This window comes from Calypte anna, chromosome 15 (assembly GCF_003957555.1).
Source record: "Calypte anna isolate BGI_N300 chromosome 15, bCalAnn1_v1.p, whole genome shotgun sequence".
NCBI classification, from domain to species: Eukaryota; Metazoa; Chordata; class Aves; order Apodiformes; family Trochilidae; genus Calypte; species Calypte anna.
The window spans coordinates 9,004,603-9,029,756 of NC_044261.1; the positions used below are offsets into that span (position 1 = coordinate 9,004,603).

The 25,154-nt window shown below is 47.3% G+C and overlaps 1 protein-coding gene across 1 annotated transcript; it reads left to right on the forward strand.

Moving 5' to 3' along the window:
- Window positions 1–2,722: 2,722 nt before the first annotated feature.
- Window positions 2,723–14,587, forward strand: LOC103536592 (T-box-containing protein TBX6L). The gene is made up of 9 exons (XM_008502771.2): window positions 2,723–3,043; window positions 7,286–7,430; window positions 8,329–8,431; window positions 8,876–9,040; window positions 9,376–9,522; window positions 9,996–10,066; window positions 11,179–11,270; window positions 11,940–12,132; window positions 12,767–14,587. The coding sequence occupies exons 1-9, from the start codon at window positions 3,028–3,030 to the stop codon at window positions 13,191–13,193; spliced, it is 1,359 nt and encodes a 452-aa protein (XP_008500993.1). The 5' UTR covers window positions 2,723–3,027; the 3' UTR covers window positions 13,194–14,587.
- The last annotated feature ends 10,567 nt before the right edge of the window (window positions 14,588–25,154 follow it).

The window sequence follows — 25,154 nt, forward strand, 5'->3', positions numbered from 1 at the left end:
TAGACTGGTTCCCTGCAAGGTCCTGTTGAGGGTTAAAGCTTCACTTAAAGAGGGAAAAGTGCCAGAAAACATTTGCCTCACTACAAAATACAGAGGGGAATGTTTCTTTCTAATCACTTCCTCAAAGAGATGCAAAGCAAAAGCTCTTGGTCTCTGCTGTTGTCATGACACATCCCCTCCCTTCTGGAGCCTACTGTTAGAGCTGGGCACAGCTGGATTTGTACCTGCTGCTGGAAAGGAGCTCAGCAGAGCTCCATATGTCTCTGACTTAAACATGTCAGATCCACTATCTTTTCCATCTTTTTCTACATCGAAATCCTCCAGTTTGCCAGTGAATTGTTAGGCACCAGCACATTCACCACTGACTTGTCAGCAAACTGCCTGAGGGCACTCTATGGATAGACAGCAGTTAATGTGCTGAATTCCCCCTTGGCTAGTGATTAATTTCTTGGGGATTGTTCCTGTTAGCCACTCTTATCCAGCAATAATAACAATTAGCTTTTTTTTCCCCCACTTTTAAAACCTTTCCAGTGCAACTACAATGGCTGGGAGAAAGCTAATTGTTAACTGGTCATGGGTAATTAATGACTCCACCTTCCCCATCAATCAGGGAAAAGGCAAAAATATTTGAGTACCGGTAGCAAACGTGTGTTCTCTAGACATGCTGATACACAGTGTGCAAACGAAGTGGCAGCAGGAGACCATCTCATACCCTTTTGTGGCAGAAGCAGCAAGTCATGATACACATCCCACGCTCCTGTCAGGTGAAGTCTGAAATTCCCAGAGCTGCTGCTGCTGTTGTGCAGTTTCTAACTGTGTGGGATGTTGATCCATCTCGCTGCTAGCTGGAATATGACCCAGTTTTTGTTCTATTTTTCCTTTTCAGATTCTGATTATGGTTGTCTTTTCCACTTGCTACAATTAAAATACTAGCATCAGAAAAACAGGACATGGAGAGGTGCAGATTTAATGCTGGCTTTCCTTTTGTTGCAGAGCAGAAAAGCATTTCTGCATCCTGTTTGGTTTGTGTCTGGTAGTGGCTGTGCAAGCAGAGGAGATGAGACCCCAATACCATCTTCAGCTGATCTTTTCCTTTCCTGTTTAGTTTTTCACATATGTAATAAATGATCTCGTTGAGCTGCAAAATGATGATGCTCCACCACATGATAGTCCTCTCCTCAGTGGCATTGAGACTCCCCAGCTCTGGATGTTGCCAAATAAGCTGAAGGAAGTGAACTCCTTGTTTTCTATATTACCCAGTAGTATTAATGGGGCATCAGGCAGGCTGGATGTAGTCCTTCAAAGGTGCCAGGATCCAATTTACCATCTTCTGTTATAAAATCCTCCTAAGAACTTGTTGAATTCTCCATCTTCTTTATTATAAACACTCTTCCTTATCACACCAAGCATCTGCCTTTCTCTGCCTAGAGATGCCTAAAATTCAATATACTACTGAGAAAGAGCCTGTCCTTCCCCTAGTTAAACCCCTGTATCCTTGTATGTCCTTGCATTGCCTGCCCCAAAAAGCAATAAAAGCAGAACTAAAGGGATGTTGTTCAGTTATAGAAACTGACCAAAGAATATGTTTTGCATGTCAGACTGAAAATCAGATGTCCCACTAACCTCACCAACAAAATAAAAAATGTTTTTAGTATAGTGGGAGCACAACTAGACCGTGAATGAGCTGCAGCATTATAGTAATAGTCTTTGAAATGGGCAGAGTTGTAGAATTCACCGTGCAAGGTCCAGCACTGGCTCACAGAGGCTGGTATCCTGCTTTTGACCTCTTTTTGAACATCTTTGACCTTGTAAATGTTAGTATAGCCGTTTCTGTGTGGGAATGCCCACAACTGCCTTCTTCACCGAGGTGCAGGGGCTGGTTTGTGCCCTGAAGCATGAGACTTGATTGCTGTCTCTTAGCACTTGTAAGTGCAAGAGCTAATGGTCACACTTGCAGAATAAACTAATTAAGGGAAAAATGCTCAAGTCCTTCAGTTTCTGCTCAGCCTTCCCTTCAGTAAGAGCAGTGCCTTGAACAAGGCCTGAAACCAATGCCTGATCCATGCTGAGGCTGTTGGGTCGCTTGCACAAGCCCTGGAAGGGAGTGAAGGAGTTTGGTGCCAGTCTGGCTGTGCTGGTGTGGCTGTGCCATTAAAGACTTGCAGCTCTTCCTCATGAAGCTCAGCTGAACAGTTAACTGCCCCTGGCCTGAGCTTCAGCAGACAGCCCTGAGGACCCTGTGCAGAAAAGCAGCACAGCAGGAAAATTAACTGTGCAGTTCATTCTCTGTGAATGCAGAGATTGGGTAGGTGAGTAGCTCTGTCACCAAATGTGTTTGTGTTAGGGGAGAAGACATCTGTTGGTGAATGAATGCATTGCTGCAGCATCCCAGTTGTGAGAGCAAACTTTACCACAGACTGTTAATCACCCACTTGGGAAGGAACAAGCTCGATACAGTCCTGACTCTCATATCAGAAATCAAGATGATTCTGTGCTCTTGAGATGAAAATTATATCCAATCTATGGAATAATCAGGAGGAAATCTTTCCTGCTGGCTGTTCAAGGGATTTTTTTTTATTTTGTAGGTAAGTCTTCAGCTGATGTTTTGGTCTTTATTTGTTTTAAAGCGCGTTAGCAGTAAATCAAGGTGCATTTCCCCTGTAGGGTTTCCTGTATGTCAAAGCCATGTTAATTCTCTTTGATTTTCTTCTCTTAGCCCCAGCCATTGCTGCAGATCCTTCCTCTCTTTGTCCCTTTGGACATCAAAGGATCGCAAGGGGACAGCCCTGGCAAGAAGCTCCTCCCTGCTCATTAGCCTCCATAAAACAGGAACTCACCTTGGCTAGCTCTGCTCCCAGTCCCATCCTCACCACGGTCACTCTTGACACTGGATCTCAGAAGGAAGGGCTTTTGCTTGCTTCAGGAAATCAGACCTGCTTTGGAACTGGACTATTTTGGCTCCCCTTCTAAGAACTCTGGTAGCTCTCACAGCCGTGCAAGCTCCTTGACTCTACAGTACATGGAAAAATGCAAGCTCTACCAGGTAAGTAAAGGACTCCCTCCTTTTCCTTGTTATGCAGAAAGTTCCAAGACCTATGCAAGAGTATACAATCACTTTAGAAAATAGAACAAGTGTTCCTGAAGGGTTACCAGCGTTTATAGCAGAATCAGAATGTGTGTGACTGGAAAGTATTTCCAAATTTTTATTTATTTTTTTTTTTTAGGAAGGGATGGGAAATTGTAGTTTTGAGTGTTCTTTATGAGCCCTGGAAGATCTGTTGTAAGGTAGCAAAGTTACAGTTGTGCCCAAAACTCCCTTGTCCTTAACACCCTGTGCAGTGTGATCTTCACTGAAGGCAAGAGGTGTTTGTGTACTGTCAGGTTGAAGGCCACAGAAGGTCTGGAAATATTTGTTACATTGGTAGTTATAGTTCTGATACAAACTATCTGGTCATTCTTTTAGTTTTTCTCTGCTCTTTTTATAAGTGTAAAGCCAAAGCAAACGCCACACACCTCTTCAAGGTTCATGCCAAAACACAGAATTTTTGTGCTTTCCTTATCTATGTTTTTCTTCATCAATCTGTCTCCTAGCATGCTGCTCACCTCCTGTGTATGGGAATGATCAGGTTGTGCACAGTGACAGATACCCACTGGGAAACAACTGGGGGCTAGTCCAGAGGCACTGTGTTTGTTATATCAACTGAAACCCAAATTTAGTCCTGTGTTTACCCAAATCAGAAGGAAGCAACTGTTTACCTAGTTTAGCCATGCAGTTCCTATGCTCACGTTAAGAGGTGGCTGGGTACTCTCAGCTTCCTTTCTCTACCTCTCCAATGTGTTGCTTCATTCATAAGCAAAATACACATGCAATGAGTCAGATCATTTCCACCTTCACTGCTGATTTGGATTTTTATAAAGCTGTACATCCTGTATTGATCTGATACATAATGATTTCTGCCACTCTGAGAGGATTTTTATTTGAAAACCGAAGGAGCAACAATGATAAAATGTTACAGTATTTTATCATGTTATAGATTCCAAATATTGTGGAAGTCACCTCATTTACCTATTGAGTTGTTTCTGGTGCACGACCCAGTGCAGCAGAAATATTCCATGGGTGCATTTGAGAGGCAAAGACTTTTGAGTTTGTAGAAATACAAATTTTTTTGTTGCCAAAAAGTTTTCTTGTTCTGAGAAATGAGGTTCCCTCCAGAGAGTGGGGGTGTTCCTACTGATGTGTATAACGTCAGAGAACATGGGGATATTTTTGGCTGTTGTCAAGATTAATTTCTCAGCTAGCTCTATATATCATGTGCATTTCTCCTCTTTGGACACTGGAGAGCTACTAGTATTGGACTTCTTCATGCAGAAGATAAAAGCAACAAATGTAATAATAAGTGATTTTAGTGAAGGTAAGCAGCATGCCTTTTGCCTTGTTGGATTTTTCCCAGTATTGCAAACCCTATCCCATACATTTTGGAAAGACTGGGACAAATTTTCTAACATCATAATATTGTCTCATTAATTAACATTTTATTGAGGGACTTTAGGTGGGTGGATTATTCTCCAGCATCTTCTCTCCAAAGATCTTGTCCGTCATGGAACCATTACTGAACTGACTCTCATTTCTCTTTCTCTCCTTTCCATCTCCAAGATAGGAAAAAGATATGTACAGCCTAGTCTAGATACAAAAACTGAAAGGCAAACTCATATTTGTAGAAGGACTTTAAAACCAACCATGGGATAGATTGAAGATCTCTTTATTTTCAGTGCCTTTATCTTAATAGCTGTCTTCCTTTTTAAATTCACCTTGGCATAAAAAAATATATTTCAAAATTTGCCATGCAGTGTTACCACCACAATAGCAATACTTTTAAAGGTGGCTTAGAACTAAAATTCTTGGAGCATGTTTAAATCTCTTTCAAATAATATTTAAAATAAAAACTAAAGTTACACTAAAAAGGAAACAATGGAGATATGGCTTTATCAAGTCCAGTTCAGTGCTTGGACACCCTGCTGCACACCTCCTCCTGCTGTAATTCTGTCCTGCAGGCATCTTTGTGGGGGAGATGTGTACATGAGACTTGCCATCAGCCACACAGCCACAGGAATGAAGTTGAAGTGCCTTGCAAGCCAGGCTTGGGCTCTGCAAAGAAAATCTAGTGTGGATCCTACAAATGGGTCCACTGCAGCAGCAAAATTCTGCTGAGACTCCATGTGACTGTGTAGGCTGTGTGGGTCTATGCTGTTGCTGTGGTCCAGATCCACATGCAGACTCCTGATGTTCTGTCTTTCAAACTCAGACTGTGCTCAGAAAACCTGCAGGGTAAAAGATGTTGACTGCATTTTAAAATCTTTTCTGCAATGTCTACTGTATGCACAGCTCTTTCTCTGTCTCCTGTAGCATCGTTGTGGACTCAGGATGGTGAAAACCAGATTATAGCATCTGCCTCTGATTTTTAATTCAGTATTGAACTTCTTCCACTTCAGTTCCTCTGGATTTCATTGGAAGCCTCCCCTCAATAAGGACTCCTGAGATCTGCGTTGTTATAGTCTCATTTAATGGCATTGGAATTTGCTTACAAAAATGTTAATTGTAAAATTCATTTGAGGAAGGAGTGAGCATCTGTCTAGCTAATCAAGATCTGTTTGCATGTATTTGTGACTGGATGACTCCTGTGGGAAATCAGCCCAATTTTATTGTAACTCCTTTTGATATATGTGCTGCACTGAGCTACCGAATGCATCTCATGGCAGCTTTCATGTCTTTGCAAGAGGATATGGGGGAAGCTTTAGTAAGAAGATGTTAACAAGCTAATCTTAGTCAGCAAACTAGGTGTCACTTCTTAGCCAGTTCATTAATGTTGGATCAAAGCGGAGAAAAGGGCAGAGGATATTTTTTTTAAATGCCTAAAGACCTTTACAAACTGACAAAATTACATTTAAATGTTTTTTACTTCCTTATACTGTGGGAAGAAGCCCTTAGACACACACTGGGTTGTTTTTGTGGACAGATGTCATGTTCTGAAAAAAGCAATTTTCTCTGGAAATAGTTATCTACTTTTTTTATGCTTAATCTTTTGAAGACATTACTCAGAAAAACTCTAACAAGGTGAAAATTCCCTTATTTCTGATATGGTCTGAATTGGATCTGGCCAGGCTGAGAGGCAGAAAAATCTCCTTTTTAAGCCAATAGCCATGTATGTCTGACCTGCTGGCACAGAGCTGGGGCCAGCACTGCCCCTGCCAGTGCCCCCTGAGCCTTATTGATACCTCGTTCAGACCACAGGCAGTGTTTGTAGAGCCTTGCTGGGGATGAAATCAGTCCACCAGTAGTTATACCAAGTCACATTTTGACCAGAAATTGAAAAGTTTTGTTAGGCTTTTTGCCATGCTTTTGGATAGGGCAGCGTGTTACAATATAATCAACAGCTTCTGTAGGAAGTTTTTAATCCAAATAGATTTACAGAGGTTTGTGCCATCAACACCAAAGACAGCTTCTCCAGAAGAGTCTGCCTTTCCTCTTCCCTAGGACCCTAGTTGTTCCTCTGCACCAGAAGGTGCAGGCACACTGCAGCAGCTCCTCTGATGTGCTGTGATGTGTTACTGGAGAGGCATCTTCTACCACCACCACAACTGTTCTCTTTTCAGATTATTCCATGGTCTGGCTCTGTCATCTCCGTTTCTTCCCTCCACTCACACTTGGGTCTCATTGTCTCTTTCTCTTATGGAGAGATTTTTTACTTCTGCTACCACCTATCTGTCATTCTTTTCCATTATCCACTGGTAAACTTTCCAATCCTTTCAGCTTTAATTTTATTCTCTTTAGTGTTCTGTGTAACCCTGATGATACCAGAACAGGAATGGAAGTGGATTGTGGCTACCTGACAGTCTGAGGTTCAGAGTATAGAATGTCAGGTTGATTTTTTTATAATACACAAATCTTTACAAAATAATTTATCAGCTAAACACACACCAGATGCAAAAGCCTGTGTGCAATCTGAGCTGACTAAGTAGCAGCAGAGGTTCCCAGGTGGAATGGCAGCACCCAGCTCCCTGCACTGCCCAGCACTGTGCCTTGCACTGTGTTTTGGGGTTGAGGTGAGTGACTGCCAAATGTACAGACCCCCTCTGTGTCAACAGCCTGTGAAATTCAGCAAATTGTACAGGAGGGAGCACTGGGAGGGTGCCTGAAGTGCCAGTGTGGGTGCTGTCTCCCTGGGCAGGCGAAACTGTTTCAGCTCCTCTCCTGTCTGAAGTTCCTGTTTTCTCCCTCTCCCGGCAGAGGTGAAAGCACCGTGTGAGGCACTTCCTTCCCCCAGCCTGGAGCCCTACCCACAGAGCTCCATTGTGGTCACCCTTGAAGACATGAGTCTCTGGATGAAGTTTCATCAGATAGGAACTGAGATGATCATCACCAAGTCTGGCAGGTGAGGGAGCAGGAGAGCTGCCCACACTGCACCCTTCCGAGCTGTCACCAAAATCTCCCAGTGCTTATTTTTGAATAGTGGCCCTTGTGTAGCCAGTTATGCACATCTGCCTTCCCCTGGCAGAAGAATTGCATTTCCAGGATGTCCTAGAAGTCCAGACTGTGAAGTGCAAAAGGTCTTGGGGCTGATGAGCTGAGAAAGCTTCTGTATTCTTATCTAGCCACTTAATGCTGATGTTCTTCCTGTCCCTGCAAAGTGCCCTGGTCACGGGTCAAGCTGAGCAGTAAATACCTGGGTTTGAGTCTGCATTTGCAGACAAGAACACAGCATAGAACTGCTCGTGCAGACTGCTCTGAAGTTTAAATGAGTCATGTGTTGTGGAGCTCCCAATGAAGGAATATGAAATTGTAAAATTGTAATGGATTGTGTCAAAGCTGCTGTGAGCTGAAATAATACCATTGGGTAGGTAGGTAGCTGTCAAAGGTTTTTTGCAAAGTCAGAAGATGAAAGTGGTGGCAGAGAGAACTGGGAAGCTCTCTTAGATGAGAGCACATTTTCTACCCACGCTAGAAAATGCTCTAACCCACCCTCTAGGTCTGTGATAGAGGCAGAAGGTTAGAAACTACCTGTAAATGCCAGGTATTGTCTTTCAAGTCCATGCTACTGGAATCAGAAGAACAAAAGCAGTGACAATGTTGGGCCTTCAGTGACTGCTGCCCAAACACACAGGAGCAGACAGTACATGAGTGAGATAGAACAATGGTCACTACCTGGCCTGTAGAAATACTGCTACCAGAACTGTGCCCAGTAGTGAGTGGACATGTCACACTGCTTGGTTGTTAGACAAGACCCACTTCATAGAGAAATCCTGACACTGTATATTTCATTTCTCCTTCAGACGAATGTTTCCACAATGCAAAATCAAAGTCTCAGGCTTAATCCCATATGCCAAGTACCTCATGCTGGTAGATTTTGTGCCAATGGACAACTTCAGGTACAAGGTATGTACTCTAAATAATAGAAGTTGTGCTGGCCTTCCATCTTTGTTTGAAATAGATGAATTTTCATGCTTCACTTGCCAGGCTGATAAATAAATTGTCTTTGAACAAAGTGATTGGTGGATTTTATGCCTCTCTGGAGTTATTTGTCAGTTTTGCTTGGGAAGCAGCTGTAAATGTAACTAATTTTCATTGTAAGTGGTACAGTTTTAATCATGATTAATGCCAGACTTCTTTGACAGCCATTGGGAGAAAGGGAGGAAAAATGAGACCTAAATTTGGACTTATCTGGACTTGTTTTGGTAATGTGATCATGGCTCATAAGAGAGAATCTGCTACTTTTATTTCAGGAGTCCACTAAATTGACAGTGGAGCAAAGTTGCTGGGGCTTTCTCGTGGTGAAAGAAGCCTTTTTTTTTTTAAGCTCTAGATTTCTCTTTTTCACAGTGGAATAAAGATCAGTGGGAAGTTGCTGGAAAAGCAGAGCCCCAGCTCCCTTGTCGCACCTATGTCCACCCAGATTCCCCAGCTCCTGGCAGCCACTGGATGAAAGAACCTGTCTCCTTCCAAAAACTGAAGCTCACCAACAATACTCTGGATCAACATGGGCATGTAGGTTGTAGTTGGACATTGGGTTGTGTTCTCTTGGAATTCAGTGCCGAGAGATTTTATGGGAAATAAGCAAGAATTGTGAGAAATTAGATCATGTGGGTGTTAAAACATATCCAAGTGCCCTGTCTTCTTCCTCAGCCCAGCCCCTGTGCCCTCTTACCTGCCTGCTGGGGAAGGCCTTAGTCTGTATGGTCACCCTAGAGGCATGGTGGACATACCAGTCCCAGGCAGGCATTCCTGATTTGAAGTGGGTATCCTGGGAGTCTGTTCAGGAGACTTTGCACAGTGTGTTAGCCATGGTTGCACATGAAAACTTTCTCTTCCCTCTATGCCAGATCATCCTCCACTCCATGCACCGTTACAAGCCTCGCTTCCACATTGTGCAGGCAGATGACCTCTTCAGTGTCCGCTGGAGCATCTTCCAAGTCTTCAGCTTCCCTGAGACTGTCTTCACTTCTGTTACTGCCTACCAGAATGAGCAGGTACAGTGAGATAAATACTGTCTCTAGAAATCTTGTAGAGGAAAGTGTCTGCTTTCAGACGACTCACCCTGGGCAGCTCTGATGGGCAGTGGGAAGAAACAGGCACAGTGTGGTTCCCGTGGAGTACATCAGCTCTGATGAGATGAATCATGCACCTTACTTGCACTGTGTGCTGTCAGTGGTTAATAGAACCCTAAGTGGAGTATGAGCAAAAGTCCAGGTACAGATACTGACCCTGTATATCTCTCTAATCAGATGAATCCCACACAAAATCCTGCTAACCCTGGGAAAATCACTTTTCTCTGCATGTCAGCTCCTAATCAATACAGGAGCTGCTGAGAGAGCTTAGATAGGGTGGGCATGCCTGAAACCCTCACCCAAGCTGTTGTGTTAAATATTGAGGTGAAGATCTGGAAACAATAAAGAACCTGAGCAGTCACCATGATACTGAATGTTTTTCCTTTTACTTTAAGATTACAAAGCTCAAGATTGACAACAATCCGTTTGCTAAAGGTTTCCGCGAACACGGGAAGAACACACGAAGGTAAACTGTTTTTCCATCTCAAATCTATTTATAACTGAAGTTCACTTGTGAATTTTACCCAAGGCCATTGAGCAAAACTTTACCAGCTCTGCAGAGCCTACTGCGTTGTACACTCTGCATTTGCCTGTATCAGGAATGCTGTCCCCCTGTGCAATCTCCTCCCAAGAGACTTGGGGGAGTGGAAGGTGATACAGGATTTCCTACAGAAATGTAGGAGATGTAAAAATGTGAGACCTGCATTCTCCTGCAAGTTGGAGCTAGACTGGAGTGACATGTGAATGGAGTGATATCAGGACTCCGCAGTAGGTCGTTGTGTCTCCTTGAGATCAGCTTGATTCTGACATTTGGAGGCTCCCTCATCAAAAAGCATCTCTTCCTGCAGGAAATGTTGTCTGCAAGAGGGAGGATGGATACCAATACCAGTGAAATCTGTCTGGTCTGGGGGAAACCAGTGGATGATACTTTAAAAAAAAAAATACTTTAATGCAGCCATAGATTGGCAATAGAGAAGGAAAATATGCTTTTTACCAAGCAGAAAATGCTATGAAAATATCTGAGATCTTGTTTTGTGTTATTTTATGACGGAAAAAAAACAAAATCTCATTTCCTGATGAAAAAGGCCAAAACTGACGCTTTTTCTCTTAAACTTTGAAAATGTCATGGGTTTTCTCTCTCCTTCTAATAGGATCATTTGTGACTAAGCTTAGACTCATTTTCCATTTACTAAGAAGCTGTTTTCAAGCAAAAGACCCTGTGTGCATAGTACATGTGTCCAGCATCAGACTGCACTTTCAAACTTGGTGCCAAAATCTCTGGTGCCGAGTTTCTGTGTTAATTGTTGCCTTTTGTACAAACATGAAATTGGGCAACTCCTTTGTTGATGCATCCCTAGTGTCCTGTGGGGCCAGGGTTCTGGCTGGGAGAGCTGGCTGACAGCAGGTGTATTCCCTGAGGGTCTGTCAGGGTGCTTCTCTAGGAGAGTTGTAAGTCACAGAATATCAGAGAGGTTCATCCCATCTTTTTGTCCTCCAGGGCTTGTCCATCATTCTTTGCATATTTATCTGGGCAAAAAGTTTACATCCAAGCTAGCCCCATGTCTTGTTTCTTTCCAGGGAAGGACGAACCAAATGCCAGAAGTCTAGTCCAGCCAAGGGCCAGAAGAGGAAGCTGCCTGAGGGAAAGGAGTCTGCTGCTGAAGAACGTGGTAATATTGAGCACAATAAACCCAGAGAATGGTTTCCAAACAGTGCCCAGGCTACAGGAAGGAAAAGCAGCAGCAACATAAGCCCCTCTGTGGGGAGAACTGCCTGGGTGGAGTCCCTCAGAGTGCCCTGTGTAGCTTTAAGTCTGTGAATGAGACAGCTCACTGCTTTTCATTACTGACTGTTCGTCAGTTCTCAGCCTGGCCCTGCTCTGTGACCATGTGTGGCTGTAGGCTGTGCTTTCAGAACATTGCTTTTTAATAGCAGTATGAGCTTGCAGTATCACCTGCTGCTTTCTTCCTGCTTCTCATCTTGGTGCAGTTGTGCCAGTGCTGCTATTTGTACAGCTGGGTTGTGATGCAGATGTGGGAGCTGATGCCATTAAAAAAAAATCTTTACTCTTTTGGCCTCGCTCCAGTTTGCAGAGCTGTTTGTGGCAGCAGTAGCACAACTAAAGAGAGGACAGGGCAGAATTAAACACCACAGTGTAAGGGCAGAAAAAAGCTGGAAGGGGCTAGTCCCTTAGGACAGTATGACTGCAGAAGATGTGTTAGTGTGTTTCCTTCCACTGCCCTGTGATTAATGCAACCATTGTAGACCGTTGTGAGCTCTGTCTCTCTTTTCCCCCTTCTCATTTTTTTCTGTTCTTTCTTTTCCTGGCTCCGAGTCAGATTTTGAGAAAGGTGAGAATGTAGATGTGAAGGAGGAGAGTAACCCCATCGTGGTGAGCAGTGGATACCCCTTCTGGGTCTCAGAGCAGAACAGCAGCCATGCCTTCCCTGCAGCATCACCAGTGCCAGCTGACCAGAGGGAGGGTCTGGCCAGAGAGCAGCAAGTGCCTACACCATCCTACCAGACATATCGGTGAGTCCCACCTCCTGGTGCTCATATCCAAAGCCACCCTTTGATTGATGGGATTCCTCCTTTTCTGCTGGGTATTTCCTAAGAAAAACAGTCTGTGGGAGTAAGGAAGGTTGTCTTTCTGTTGAACAGCATGCCGGGGTCATAGGTGGTAGATTAGTATGGAGATATCTCAACAACAAAGCCTTTAAGTGTTCAAATCCACCCATTTTGGGCATGCTCATGTTTTAGTAATGTTCTTCAGTTTCCCATCCTGAAATGCTCTCCCAGCAAGCTCTGTGTACCACAGAGTGTACCCATCCTTTGGAGGAAGTGCGTTTGAGAAGTGGCAGAACTCAAGTGGTTTTTCTCTCCTTCTTATCATTGCAAAATCAGACATGAGTTATATTGAGCCCAGACTAGAACTGATCCAGAACTAGGATAGTCTGGGCATAGCTTCTGGCACTGGGTTTTTTTGTGTGAGTGATGGCAAGGCTTAGAATAAAATCCACACTTTGACAGTAAGATGCAGCAGCAGGCAAGGGGCAGAGGACATGCTGAGAGCTTGTCCTGCCTTTCCCCCGGGGTTCTGTGGGTTCTCAGTGGTTTCCCACTGTGGTAGGTCTGACTCACTCTTCTCTCTGCCCTTGGGGCTCAGGTTCCACGAAGCTGGGGACAGCCAGCAGCTTCCCATCCGTGATGCCACAACCTTGAACGATTTCCGGGCAAGGTGCCACCCCTTGGACCTCGCCACGGTGCCTGAGCACGACTCCAAACAGCTCCCAGAGGGTTTCACCAACCTGCCTCCACTCCCCCCACCTCTGCCTCCTCCCCAAGACTACACAGGAGTGGTGAACATGGCTCTAGACTCAGTTGGGAAGCCTGGGGCCCGAGCACCCATGTACAGTCCCTATGGCACCGAGCAAGGCCTCGGGCAGTGGATGGTGCCTTCCCACAGCCAGTACAGGGCCATGAGCTACTCAGCCTTCTCCACAGAGTACAACACGCAGGGGGCTCCAGGACATGCCCACGGGACCATGGCAGAGTGGAGCCAGTACCCTCTGTTCCCATATGCGTGCTGGTGAAGAGGGGAAGACCCTTCCCAATGAAAAGACTGAAAGAAAATTGTAAATGAGATAATATTTGCTCTGGAGTGTTGATCTTGAAGCCTTCTCTACACTAGGCAAAGAGGCATTGCTGCAAGTGATAGTGTGGGACACCTTCACTTCCTTCTCTCCTTGCACTACAGCCCTTGCTGTATTTCACAAGCAGTGGGTAAACTGGTGGCTGTTCCAGACATGTCAGCATGAGCCTGGCTGAATCGATGTCTTCTGTAGTGGTTGGTTTTTTCCCAGCAGGAGTAGGAAACCACAGGAACTGCAAGAACAGTGTTTAAAGAGCTGCCGAACTCTCAGTCCCAGGCTGTGTCTTGCATTTGGCAGTTTTCAAAGTTGTTTCCTCCCAGGACTTGCATGCAAGGAGACAGGGGCTGAGGAGTTTCAGTAAGTCACCTAGGTGGACAAAAAGCTGTAGAGAATTATTACAAAGATGAGGAAAAAACAGTGCCCCTTTGAGCAGATTCTTTACTTAGTGTAGTCAAACTAAAGCTAGAGTCTTGCCTTTCTTCCAGGCACATGAGAGTAAAATATACAGCAGTGCTGGCACATCTGGAGCACAGTGCTGGGTCACACAGGCAGGGAAGAGTTTGTCCTATGCAGGAGGAGCAGGAGCAAAGCTCTGTGTGTGTCTGCATGTCCCCCGTGCCCATTACTCTTCTGCCACCCCCACATGCAAGGTCAGTGAATCACACTTCTTTCTGCCAGTGGTGGAGGGAGGTTGTTCACAGAACGTGGGGGTTGCTCTGGGGGTTTCCAAAGGCTGGTGGTCATCAGAAATAGGGTCACAAACAGAAAGTGCTGGCTGTGTCATTCTGATCTCTTCCTTTAGAGGGAAAGAAAATCTTTCACTGTGAACTTCTTCCACAGCCTGCCACCCCTGGAGAATATAATTGATAGTTGTGGTTACTGCACTGTGCTCTGGGCAAGCCTTTTCAATAGCCAGTTCTCACCAGCCTGGCATTGCTCATCAGGCATAAAATTTAATTAATACCCTGTAAGCCCTGAGCTGCATTGCTGGTGAGCTCCACACATCCCAGGATGCTCTATGAAGTCATCTTGCTGCTGTTGGGAGTCTAATGTTATGCATCCATCTTTAGTTTCACCTCCCTCACCTCCATGGTGCCATCCTGGGGACAAATGGTTCTGTCAGTGAGCAGCCTGCACACTGCCTTGCAAAGGGCATTTCTTTTTATGTTTGTGCTAGAAGGGGTAATCATCCCTGTTTGTCCCAGTGGTGGAATGGCCCTGGCAATGGGGTCTGGTTTGAGGTAGGCTTTTGCTTCTCAGGGAGGACAGAGACATTCCTACATGTGATTTAGGGATTTTTTTTCTAGTTTAAACAAACCACTGTGTAGCCTGTAGCCATCAGTAGGCAGTGAGGTGTGTCATGTAGCGTGTATGCCATATGGTTTTCTCTGTGCAGCAAGATGTCTGTGAGCAGAGCTGGGCAGGTCTGTGACCACCAATGTGCAGGTACCCTGGGAAGGGCCATGCACTGATTTGTTTGGGTGCCAGGTCACCACCATGAGTGTGTGTAGCATAGAGGTGCTGAGCCATGTTTATTATTGTTAAAATGACTTTGAGAAGTACCCCTGCCAATGTGTGAAACTCGACTGCTTCCTTATTTAAATAATATATTGCTAACTGTGTTTGTACTGCAATTATGATACATAACAGAGCAGCCAAGTGCTTCCCCTTGGCTTCGCAGGGTGGGTGTGAGATGTGCAGCATGTAGATAAAGGTCAGGCTCCACCACAGTGTGTGTACACAATGCCCTATCAACTTCTCCTCTGATAGCACCCTGGGCAGCAGCAATTTATACCTGCTGTGCATAACACACCCATGGATGCAAATGACTCACTGAAAAGAAATGTGCTTGGGCATAAAAAATGCAGAGGAGATTGTTTTTAACTCCAGAATATCATGATTTCCTCCTGTCTGAAAGCCAGGTGCATGAGGGCAGGTCAGCTGTAAAAGTCTGTCCTTGGTGGATGAGAAAAATACTCTGTCTCTGACCATTAACTTGATTTTGCTGCCCCTGTGTTGCATGTCCTGGAAATCAGATGAGAAAGCTGGTGAGGGAGTTGAATGCCCTGTGTGCAGGGACCTTGGGGTTTTTCTTTCTTCAAGGTAGTCCTCCTGGGACCTTACCGTGATCCTGACAGCTGCCAGGGCCCAGCTAAGGAGAGAAGAGAAAGTAACACACCCCTCGCAGGCTGCAGGTTAGATCTGCTTCTTTATCTTTAAAGTTAGGTTGTATTTCCCTCTGCAGCAGGGTGCTAATGAGGATGAAAACCATGCTGTGGTGAGTATGAGGAACTGAGGAGACTTGGGCAGCCCAGGGAGCCCCCTGTGCAAATTAGGGGTGTAATGTGTTCTTCAAACCTTCAAAATAGCTTTGTGAGTGCTGCTGCCCCGTGGGCTGAGCTGGTTTGGCTGGTGCCTCTGCACCGGGGTAGAAGACTCAGCCTTGTGCCTAGGACGAGCCATTAATTACTCACCAGCCTTCTATTGCAAAAGGACTCCTTGCCCACCTTCAGTGAATCATCCAGCTTATTAGAAATGTACCTTTACCTCCCTCACTTTCTTGTCTCTGGCTGGAGACTGCAGCTTGGCTGCTTTGTGAAGCCTTTGGAAATGCTGCCTGTAGGTGTGTGCTCTGGACTCGGCTGCTGCCTCCTCCCTTTGCAGTTCCCAGTGTCTTGTTTTCTTCAGCTGTGGCATTTACAAAGTCTGTATGAGCTCAACTGAAATGCTGTTTTTGCACGCATGTGAGATAATGTAATGCCTCCCTGGCAGCTTCAATAAAAGGAAATGAGACGTGGAAGGCAGGCCATTAAGAGCAATAAAATAAACTCTGCAGTGTGGTTTTTGTGCATCTCTCTCAAGCACACCAGTGCCTCCAGTTTTAGTCATGTTACCTGGGGCCAGTTTGTACATGCATGACACATGCTGTTGATCTCAGCATTCATTGTTCTGTGCAGCATATTCAGTGAGCCCCAGGTTATCTGCTTGCATTGCTAGATTTGACTCAGTCTCTTCCACTGATTCTTTGCAGCAAATTGTTTATTTTCTCCGCTTTTTCTGCTTCTTTCCTGCAGAGGAGTTACATAAGGATGAGGGCAAATGGTCTATAAATGGGATCTAGGTAGATTTCCTATGGGAAATAAAGATCCTAATTTATTTTGGTTTCTTCTGGTTTTTGCAGTCTGAAGCCTTGTCTGACACTGCTTCAATGCAGATGAGAATGGCAGAAAAATGCTTTCTTGCCAACACTGCAGTTCTTCCACAGGCAACCACATCCCAGTGAACAGCTGCAGGCTCAGGAGAGGCCCCTGTGATGGTGCTTCCCTGCCTCCACCTCTCCTTAGGTCTCATAATAGATGTGGTGAGCCCTCCAAGGGGTTCAGGGTTTCCTCCTGCCTGGCCCAAGATGTGGCCTTTGTGCTCATGCCCACTTGGTCACCTTCTTCTGGATCTGCAGAAGCCACCAGCTGGTTTCAGTAAGAGCTTTATTTAATTTTCAGGAGCCAAAGGAGAGAGATTTGCACAGCTGGTGAAAACCAAGCTCAGTGTCTGGTGCCATCAGGTCATCCTCCTTGTCCAAGCTGATCCTGGAGGAAGCTCTGGCCACTGTCACATTCTGCAGTCCAGCATTGGCAGCATGTCCTCATGTGCATGGTGTGGGGCACACTCTGTCCCTCTGTTTGGTGGGACCCAGGGTGTCCTTGTCTGCAGAGAGGTGTGGGGACATCATGGAGAACACCATTTCCAGTCCCACGTGGGCTGGGGGTGCTTGAACAGCCTTGTAAGGAGCCCAGCTCAGGTGTCCAGGTGTGTGCTTCTGGACTGACCCAAGTGCCCAGCATGGGGTGTCTGTGTCTGGTCCCTGCTGAGCCTCCCCAGAGACTCCTGCAGAGCTTTTCTTTGGTTAGCCTATGTAATGGGTCACCTTCAGTAAATCCAAACACAACCCCCCTCCCAGGAATAACAACATTCTTCAAGTCAAATGTTTTTTTGTTGTTTGTTTGTTTGGGAGGTTTTTTTTTTGTGGTTTTTATTTATTTATTTATTTATTGCAGAGCTTAAAAGGCACTGAATTCTCAAGCCCCCGGGTTGGTATCCTGCAAGGAGCCTCTTAGCAGGGGGGATGCAGCATTTGGCTGACAGCACCAAACAGCAGCTGCCCGTCACCTCCCCCCCCCACACGTGTTGTCCCCTGCTGTCCCCTGCTGTGCCAGGCTGAACCAGCAGGGCCAAATTCCTCCTGGTTGGGAGCTGCAGGCAGCTGCCAGCCCCCTCTCCCTGCTCATCAGTGGCCAAATGTGCAGGGTGCAGGTGTCTCCACTTACCTGCCTCCCCCCTCGGCCTGAATTTGCTTTGTAAATGGCCAAGGGCAAAGAGGGAGGAAGGGGTGAAATTGCCCAGGGCCAGCTGAGAAGAGAGGACAAAGGGTTTTTCATAAACGTGAAGGGGGGCTGCTCTGTTCTGTACTCTTCCCTCAGCCATGCCTGCCTCAAAGGCCCCCCAGGAGGATGTCTGGGCTCCTGCAGTGCTCAGAGGCACAGTACAGCTGCTGGTTTTTTGGCAGGACTTGGCTGCTGGTTTTCTGGGGCCCTGCGGGGTGCCTGTTTCTATCTGCTTCTGCAGGACACAACTCTCCATCCCTGGCTGTGAGAAGCAAGTGTGCCCCTGGCCTGGCTCCTGGCAGCTCCAGGTAAGATGGTTTCAGTGCTGTGAGTTGCAGAGATGTTGGAATGAAGGTTTAAATGTAGCTTTGAGACATTACAGCAAATCTGAGTGGGAGAAACTCAGGGACAGGTAACACAGCTGTTTGCAGGCTCACAAATCAAAGTGAAGCAAACTGGGAAAGCATCTCCTCTCCACAGCCCATTCCCCTCCCAGCACATGGTGTGCACTGCCCAGAGCAGATACTGAAGCATCCTTGAGACCTGGACCTGAGCAGCAGCATCAGACAAAATTATTTTAAACATGGGTGAAGCAATCCTTCTGTGCAGGGGTGAGAAGAGGCACTGCAGTTGTGATGAAATGTTGCTGCTCATCTTGATTTAGTGTTGTTCCTTTTTTTGTTGTTCCAAGTCACAGGAGTTTGTTTTATGGCATGAAGTACTTTGCTCTTGGGTGCTGGGTTATTTCTGACATTTCCATAACACTACATTTTTTTTCTTTGAATGTGCAGGTGTATGACTGCAGTGTTCCTGCCCAGACAGCACCCTGCTCGGTGAGTGTAAAGGATGGATTTAATTTCCTTCTCCTACAGTTCTTTGGGGACATGCAGAGAGTTTTATTTCTATCTTTCCTACTTTTACTGAAGAGGGAAGATTTTGTGCCTCCATAAAGGAGTGGGAGTGGGTAGCTAGTGATACAGGACAGGCTCACCATCATTCACGCAGCCAGACATAAACACTGCTTGGTTTTTGTATCTGCCTCTCACTGGAAAATAAGACTGAAAACATGAAACACAGCAGCTGCTTGCAGGAGAGGCCTCCTGTGTGCTGGCATTGTCACTCCTCACCTCCCACCTGTGTAGTCACAAAGCAGGGGCACCAGGGAGTTGGTGGATTAAGAGTGGATCTGCGTGGAAATGCTGCTGCGGAGTAGAGTGGGATGAGTCAGCCCTCATTTCTGTCACACCATGGGGTCCATCCCCACACTGACTCTGTTCACACTGAGCGGCCCATCCTCTGCTCACCCACATCCTGGTTCTGGCTCTGACTGTCTGGAAGGGGCTCTGTGGAGAGAGAGCTGCCCAGAGCAGCTCGGGCATCCCCAGCAGCATTCAGGTGAGGGGGAAGTGAAAATTGCAGCAGATCCAGCAAGTGTAAGTCAGACCTCCCACCTCCTTTGAGGCATCCCCACTCATTGTCATCATTCTTCAGGGATAAAAGCAGTGGAAGGGATATGATCAGAACCTCCCTGTTCACCAGAGGGACATGCTGAGCCTTGCACTGACACAGGGTAAATGATACTAATGTGCTCCCTGTGGAGCCCCAGGGGACACAAGGGCATTTGGAAAATCAGGGTTGAGGATGCTAGGCAGGGACCCAGAGGTTTCCAGCTCATCAGGCCGGGCTGGTGTGTTTATCATCCCTGTCTTCATCCTGCCCGTATGTCTGTTAATGGCCCTGTCCTGCCTCCATCCTCAGGGACTAATTGCCTCACACTTGAGCAAATGTGCTTGGTGTTTAAAAGGAGTCTATCGATTTGTGCCTATTCCTGAAAGCCTCACAGGGCCCCGTTTCCTTTGAAGTGTAAAAGCATGTGTCTGCCTCTGCTTCTCCAGCAGCCTCCTCCTCCATTTGCATCTCCGCTCCGGCAGGGGCAGCCCGGGGAATCCAGCCCTGGTCCCATGCAGTGCTCTGCTCTCGGTCTGCTGAGGGGGCTCCCTACCACGGGAAAATGGGACTTGAGGAGAAAAGTGCAAAGCTTGGGGCTGGGTGTGGAGTCGAGCTCAGTTTGCAGCTCCAGGATGGAGCTAGTCCTGAAGGCCAGTTTCCAGTACTCCAGACTCTAGGAATGCTCTCGCTGTGTGTTTATCTGTGGTGGGTTGATTAGGAAAGAGAGGAAATAGCCCCTGGCTCCTTCCCACTGTGGTACTTAGCTCCTCATGCCAGAAAACAGTGATCCATAAGGAAATAAGGCCAGATCCGGGCTGCTTCAGATAATCCACCATCCAGGTGCTGAGATGCACAAGGGTGACCAGAACCTGTGATGATTCTCAGGCATCCATCTGAACAAAAGCTTTTGATTTCAACTAAGTCCCTGCTTTGTGTGTGGACATCTTGGCCTGTGGTTCTCCCCATTCCACCATGTCCCCTGGGCAGTGGGACTTGCCTTGGACAGGCAGGTTGTCCCCACAGGAGCATCTTCAGGCAGGCACAACTCTTATAGCAGTGACTGTACTTCTGGAGCCAGGACTAACAGCTCTGTCACTCCTTGGTTATCCCTAGAGTGGTGGTGAGAGCACAGTAGAGATAAATCCAGGCCAGAATCGCTGGACCTGCCTGTAGCCACTGCTGTACAGCACCTCCCAGATGGTGCCGTGGGTTTCCTATTTCAATGGGGCCTCAGCAGAGCAGCGGTGGCACCTCGCTGTTGGAGGCAGTAAATGGGCTCCCATCTGGTTTTAATGATCAGTAGCACTTTGGTGCTTGTTTACTCCCATGTTTTATGCTTCAGCAATAAAATACTGCTTCAGTTTGTTCAATCCATCCTGGTGCTGGATGGAGATGAGTTCACAGTCTCTGACAAAGAGGTCCCAGTGGTATGCAGGGTGTTGTTTTTTTTTTTTTTTTTTTAGACAGCTGGGCAGAGTCAGATGATGTAGTGGCAATTAGTTTGAAATACAAATGTCAAGGCAGTATAGAAAGTAGTGTAGAAGGTAGGGAGAGCAGCTTAATATGTGCCTAGCAAGGAAATCTTGTCCTTGGATTAAAGGAGATTTTTGGTTATGGAGCTGGAGCTGTGCTCTCTTCTGTCCCCCACAGGGCAGCCCAGAGCTCTGGTGGGAAGTCCAAATTAAGTTAATCCCAATTTAAGAAACAGGTATTGAAGGAAATTTTAGTCCCAGAGTGCTGCCTGTGGTGGTCAGTCAGCTGCAGAGGTGTGTTTTAACCTCCAACCCTGGTGCAATGCTGAAATGGTGGTGGAGATGGCAGAAGTGCTGGTGGTGCCAGGGCTCCCTCTGGGCATACACCAGCTCTGCTGCAGGTTACCAGTGCTGTGGTGCAGCTACAGTGGGACTGGGAGTTGTTTTACAAAGTTCTCTGGAGTCAGTACAGTGTGCTATTAAATTAATCTAAGGAGGAGACTGCAAGGGGCTGCAGGGATTTCTGGTGTGTCTTCCTCTGCCCAGCACACTCGTGTTACCTGCTGGGCTTGTCCAGGAGCAGAGAGCTGAGGAGATCCTTCTCCAAAGGGACAAGCAGTAATGCTTGGCACAGCTCTGGCAGTCAGGATCTGGCAACCTTGAATCATTTTTGTAAATGCTAGTTCAGCTTTTCAGCACGTCTAAACGTGACTCTGTCCCGCGGGGTAGGTGGGGACACTAAAAGCAAAGAGAGATTAAAGACAGTAAACCACGAAGGGGAGAAATGGGCTCTTTGTCTACCTTCTGACTTTTATCGAGACCTGGAAACCTTTTGTTTTCCCATCTCCGTTTGTCTTCTACCCTAATGGCAAAGGATCAGTCTCCTGCACTTTATTTCCCAACAGTGTACTTTGTGGAGGATCTTCAGCTCTCACCTCTAAAGAGCATCGATTTTCAGCAGAGATCCTTTTCCCTTTTCCCCAGCCGTTTGTCAAAGCTGGGAGCTATAGGTGGCAACTAAAGAGAGAGGGATTGCAACAAACTAATTAACCCCCTTCCGAGTCGTTCAGGGTCCATTCCCCTGGTGCCACTGATGTTGCATTTGTGCTAATTTTCCCTGGGAGGTCTAATGTAAGGGGAGCAGTTAAAGGGAACTTCTCTCGGGCTGCTTTTGTGCATCAGGAGGAAGGAAGGTGGGAAGGTGGCCCCTGCTCCGTTTGGTTATCACTGTGCCCAGGGTCGTCCACTCAGCTGGTGCTGGATCCAGGACAGGGCTCCCTGGTGGAGGTTTCAGGCGTTTCAGTACGTTTGGAGCACACGGCTGAGACCTACCAGGTCCCAGCAATGTGCTAAGCAGAACCTGTCCCCCATCTCTGACAGGCACCCTTCAAAATGGGGCTCTGGGTTAGGCCAGATGTGTCACCCCCAGCTTCCCAAACAAACAGGGGGTGTCAATGTGGAGGGAAGGGGCTTTCACAGAGCTGAGCAGGTTTTGCCATCATCATGTCAAGAAGGGATGGTTGCTACTTGCCTCGGGCTTTCAATTGCAAATGAAGCAAAAGGCAAAGAAACCTGGTGGCCTCTGTCCTAGCCCAGGGCTGGGTCTAGCTTGGCTGTTGGCTCACCCTGATGGTGTAAAAACTGTGGGAACTGGGGCAGAGCTCTGTGGTGGTGCCCTGGGAAGAAGAAACCCTGATCCCTATGGATGCTTCTAACAGCCTGGTGCCACAGGAGCCAAGTGGGGCTCTGGGTGACAGGTGAAGGCAGAGAGCCTTGTGCTGCTCCCAGCCCAAAAGGGGTGACCGTGGGGAGAAATAATGCTGCAATTCTTAGGATTTGGGGTTGGGGCAGCCTGTGAGCTGCAGCACGAACTCCTCGAGTTCAGACTATAAAGTGCTTCACAGGGCCCTCCCAATTGCCTGGCCTATTAGTTTTATGGAGGGGGACATTGTAAAGATGCAGTTGATCTCCTTTTACCATGGTAATGAAAATGTAACTGCAGTGGGGAAGGAGCCCGGCAGGGAGGCAGTGGGGGCCCGTGTCTGGGTGCCGGGGGCCACCTCCCTCTGAGGTCCCCGGGCATCTGACTGCTCTCACCGTGGCAGAACGGGGCTGGCTGCCAGCCCTGGGTGTGCTTTGGAGGGGAGCCCTGGCCCCTGGGCAGAGGAGGAGGATGAAGCTGCACAGGCAGGGGCACAGTGCCACCCAGTGACTGCGTGTGACCTGCCGGGGGACAGCTGCGAGCCTGGGTTTGCTGCAAAGGTTCTGAGGCCTGAAAGCCCCCAGCAAGTGTCCCAAGGTGATGGAAAACATGGGGAAATTAAAGAAACCGACTGTGTTCCTGGATTGTGATTAAAGCACGGGGGCGAAGCTCCCGTGCTGTGTCTGCCGCCAGGGTCTGACCCGTGGTGTTCAGGTGGGGTAAGTGGGGCTGAAGCAGCTCAGGCTTCAGGAGTGACCCTAGCAGCCAAACAATGAGGGGGAGGAGAGTACCCGGGGTGAGCTTCTCTCTGTATCCCTGCACTGGGAATCCTGAATCTGTACAGTGGCTGAGGCTGCTGCAGGGGCTGCCCTGGAGCTGCTCAGCCTCTGCCAGGCTGGGGCTGGACTGTGAGGGACCCCTGGTGTCAAGGTATCTTAGGCATTCGATGACAACCTTGTGTGGTGGCTTTCTGACTTGTGCCCCAAGGCTAGTGCAGGACCTTTCCTCCTTTCTGCCCAAACCATGCCTACATTTCTTGCTGGGTCCAGCCCTGTGTCAGGTTCTCATGCTGCAGCAGGCATCAACAGGCAGGTTGGATGGGGGGAAGGGAGGGGAACCAGGTACTGTGGGGTGCAGCTCTTGAGGTGTCTCCTTGTGCTGGAAATGGCTGTCCCAGCAATGCCCTGACATGTTTGCAGCAGAGACTGTCTCCTGGGGGAGGCACAGACTATGGTTCTATTTTGGGTGATGACTACAGAGCCTGCAGAGCATTTGGCAGCAGGGAGGGCTGTTAAATCAGCCTGTCCTTCTCCAGGTACGTCATCTCCTCCTTCCACTCCCCCCCATTTTCCATAGGAGTGTCAATAGACACTGAGCTGCCCCTGGGCTGCAGGACTTCAACGTGCAGCTGAAATCAGGGCACTGCAGCAAGGGAGGCATGAGCCCTGCACTCTGGATGGATGAGAGTCCTACATCTGCCCCGTCACAGACTGCATATGCTTTCTGTCCCCAGGATACTCTCCAATGTGTCTTAATTTTTGTCTCTTTGATTTAAGCTAGCACTGGTAGCACAGACACAGCCCTGGAGGTCTGTGGGCTACCACTGTTGGCACTGCACAAGCCCTTGCTAGAAACTTGCACCTCATCCCACTGGTTGGAGAGTTGTTCCCATCCTACCACCTACAGCTACCTCAACCAGATGGTCACTGGTGACAGTGAGGGTGTCACTCAGCCCCATACAGGCAGGACTTGCTGCTGAATGCTGGGAGTGACCTTAGTGTTACTCCTGAGGTACATCCTGCTACCAGGGATGATTTCAGCCAGAGGTTTTCACTGGTGCCAATATCCTCTCTGTGTTGGTCAAATCTGTGTCGGCCCATTCAGCAGAATTCCAGACCAGAGCCAATTTTAGCCTTTCTGTTTCAGACTCCCCCCAGTGTGTGCCATGTCCAGGCCACGGTGCTATTTTTTGCAGAGAAATTATCTTTGTTAATTTTAGATCTAGTTCTCCAAAATGCTGAGTAGCCACAGCTATTCCAGGTAGTTTGGGGCAGCAGGAGGTATTAATCTTTGAGGGATATGGTTCTTCCTTACATTAAGAAGACCAAGTCTGATGAATTACCTTTCCTTTGTGCCAGGCAGTGCATTAGGCTGGATGCTCAGCAGGAAGCCAGTCCAGTGCTGTGTGTATCCATCATTGCAGCAGATTTGGAGCCAGATCACCAGCTGTGATACCTAGAAAGAGAAAAGCTGCTTCTCTTCAAGGTCAGTGGCTTAATGATGTCACTGGTCACAAGATGAGGGCAAAAAGAGACAGTGCATGATTACAGAAATGGATTCAGCATGTAGAAGTCCCATTGAGAGTCTCTTGAACTACCTTGTAATCGAGATCAAATTAGTATTAAAAAGCCATAGGATTAGAGCCTAGAAATACACGGGGCCATTACTTCACAGTAATTAAATGTTTGATTTTAATGTTTTGAATGACAAGGACAGTGACAATGAGCTGAAAGACCTGGCTGGGTTTGTCACTTCCTGTGTCAGGAGCATCCCCTGGGGGTCTTGTTGCCCCACTTGGCTGCAGAGCAGTGGTGGGCTTAGCAGGAGTTGAGTGCCAAGATTTTCAAACCAGCTCCTGTTGTTCACTTATGTCAGTCCCTTCTGTCTTTGCAAAACAGCCTCCTCTCCTCTGAGTCCCAGTGACAGGGCAGCAGGGGGAGGGGAGGGGAGGGGAGGCGAGGCAGAGCAGCACATCCAATGCTGCCCTCGGGCCCGTCCGACCTCTTACATGTGAGCAGGAGCTTTTCTTGCCCCAGGGTCTGGAGAGGATTATTGGGTTGGGCAGACTGGGAAGCAGTACAATGAGGGGCCTTAACAGTCCCCAGTACCCATGTGT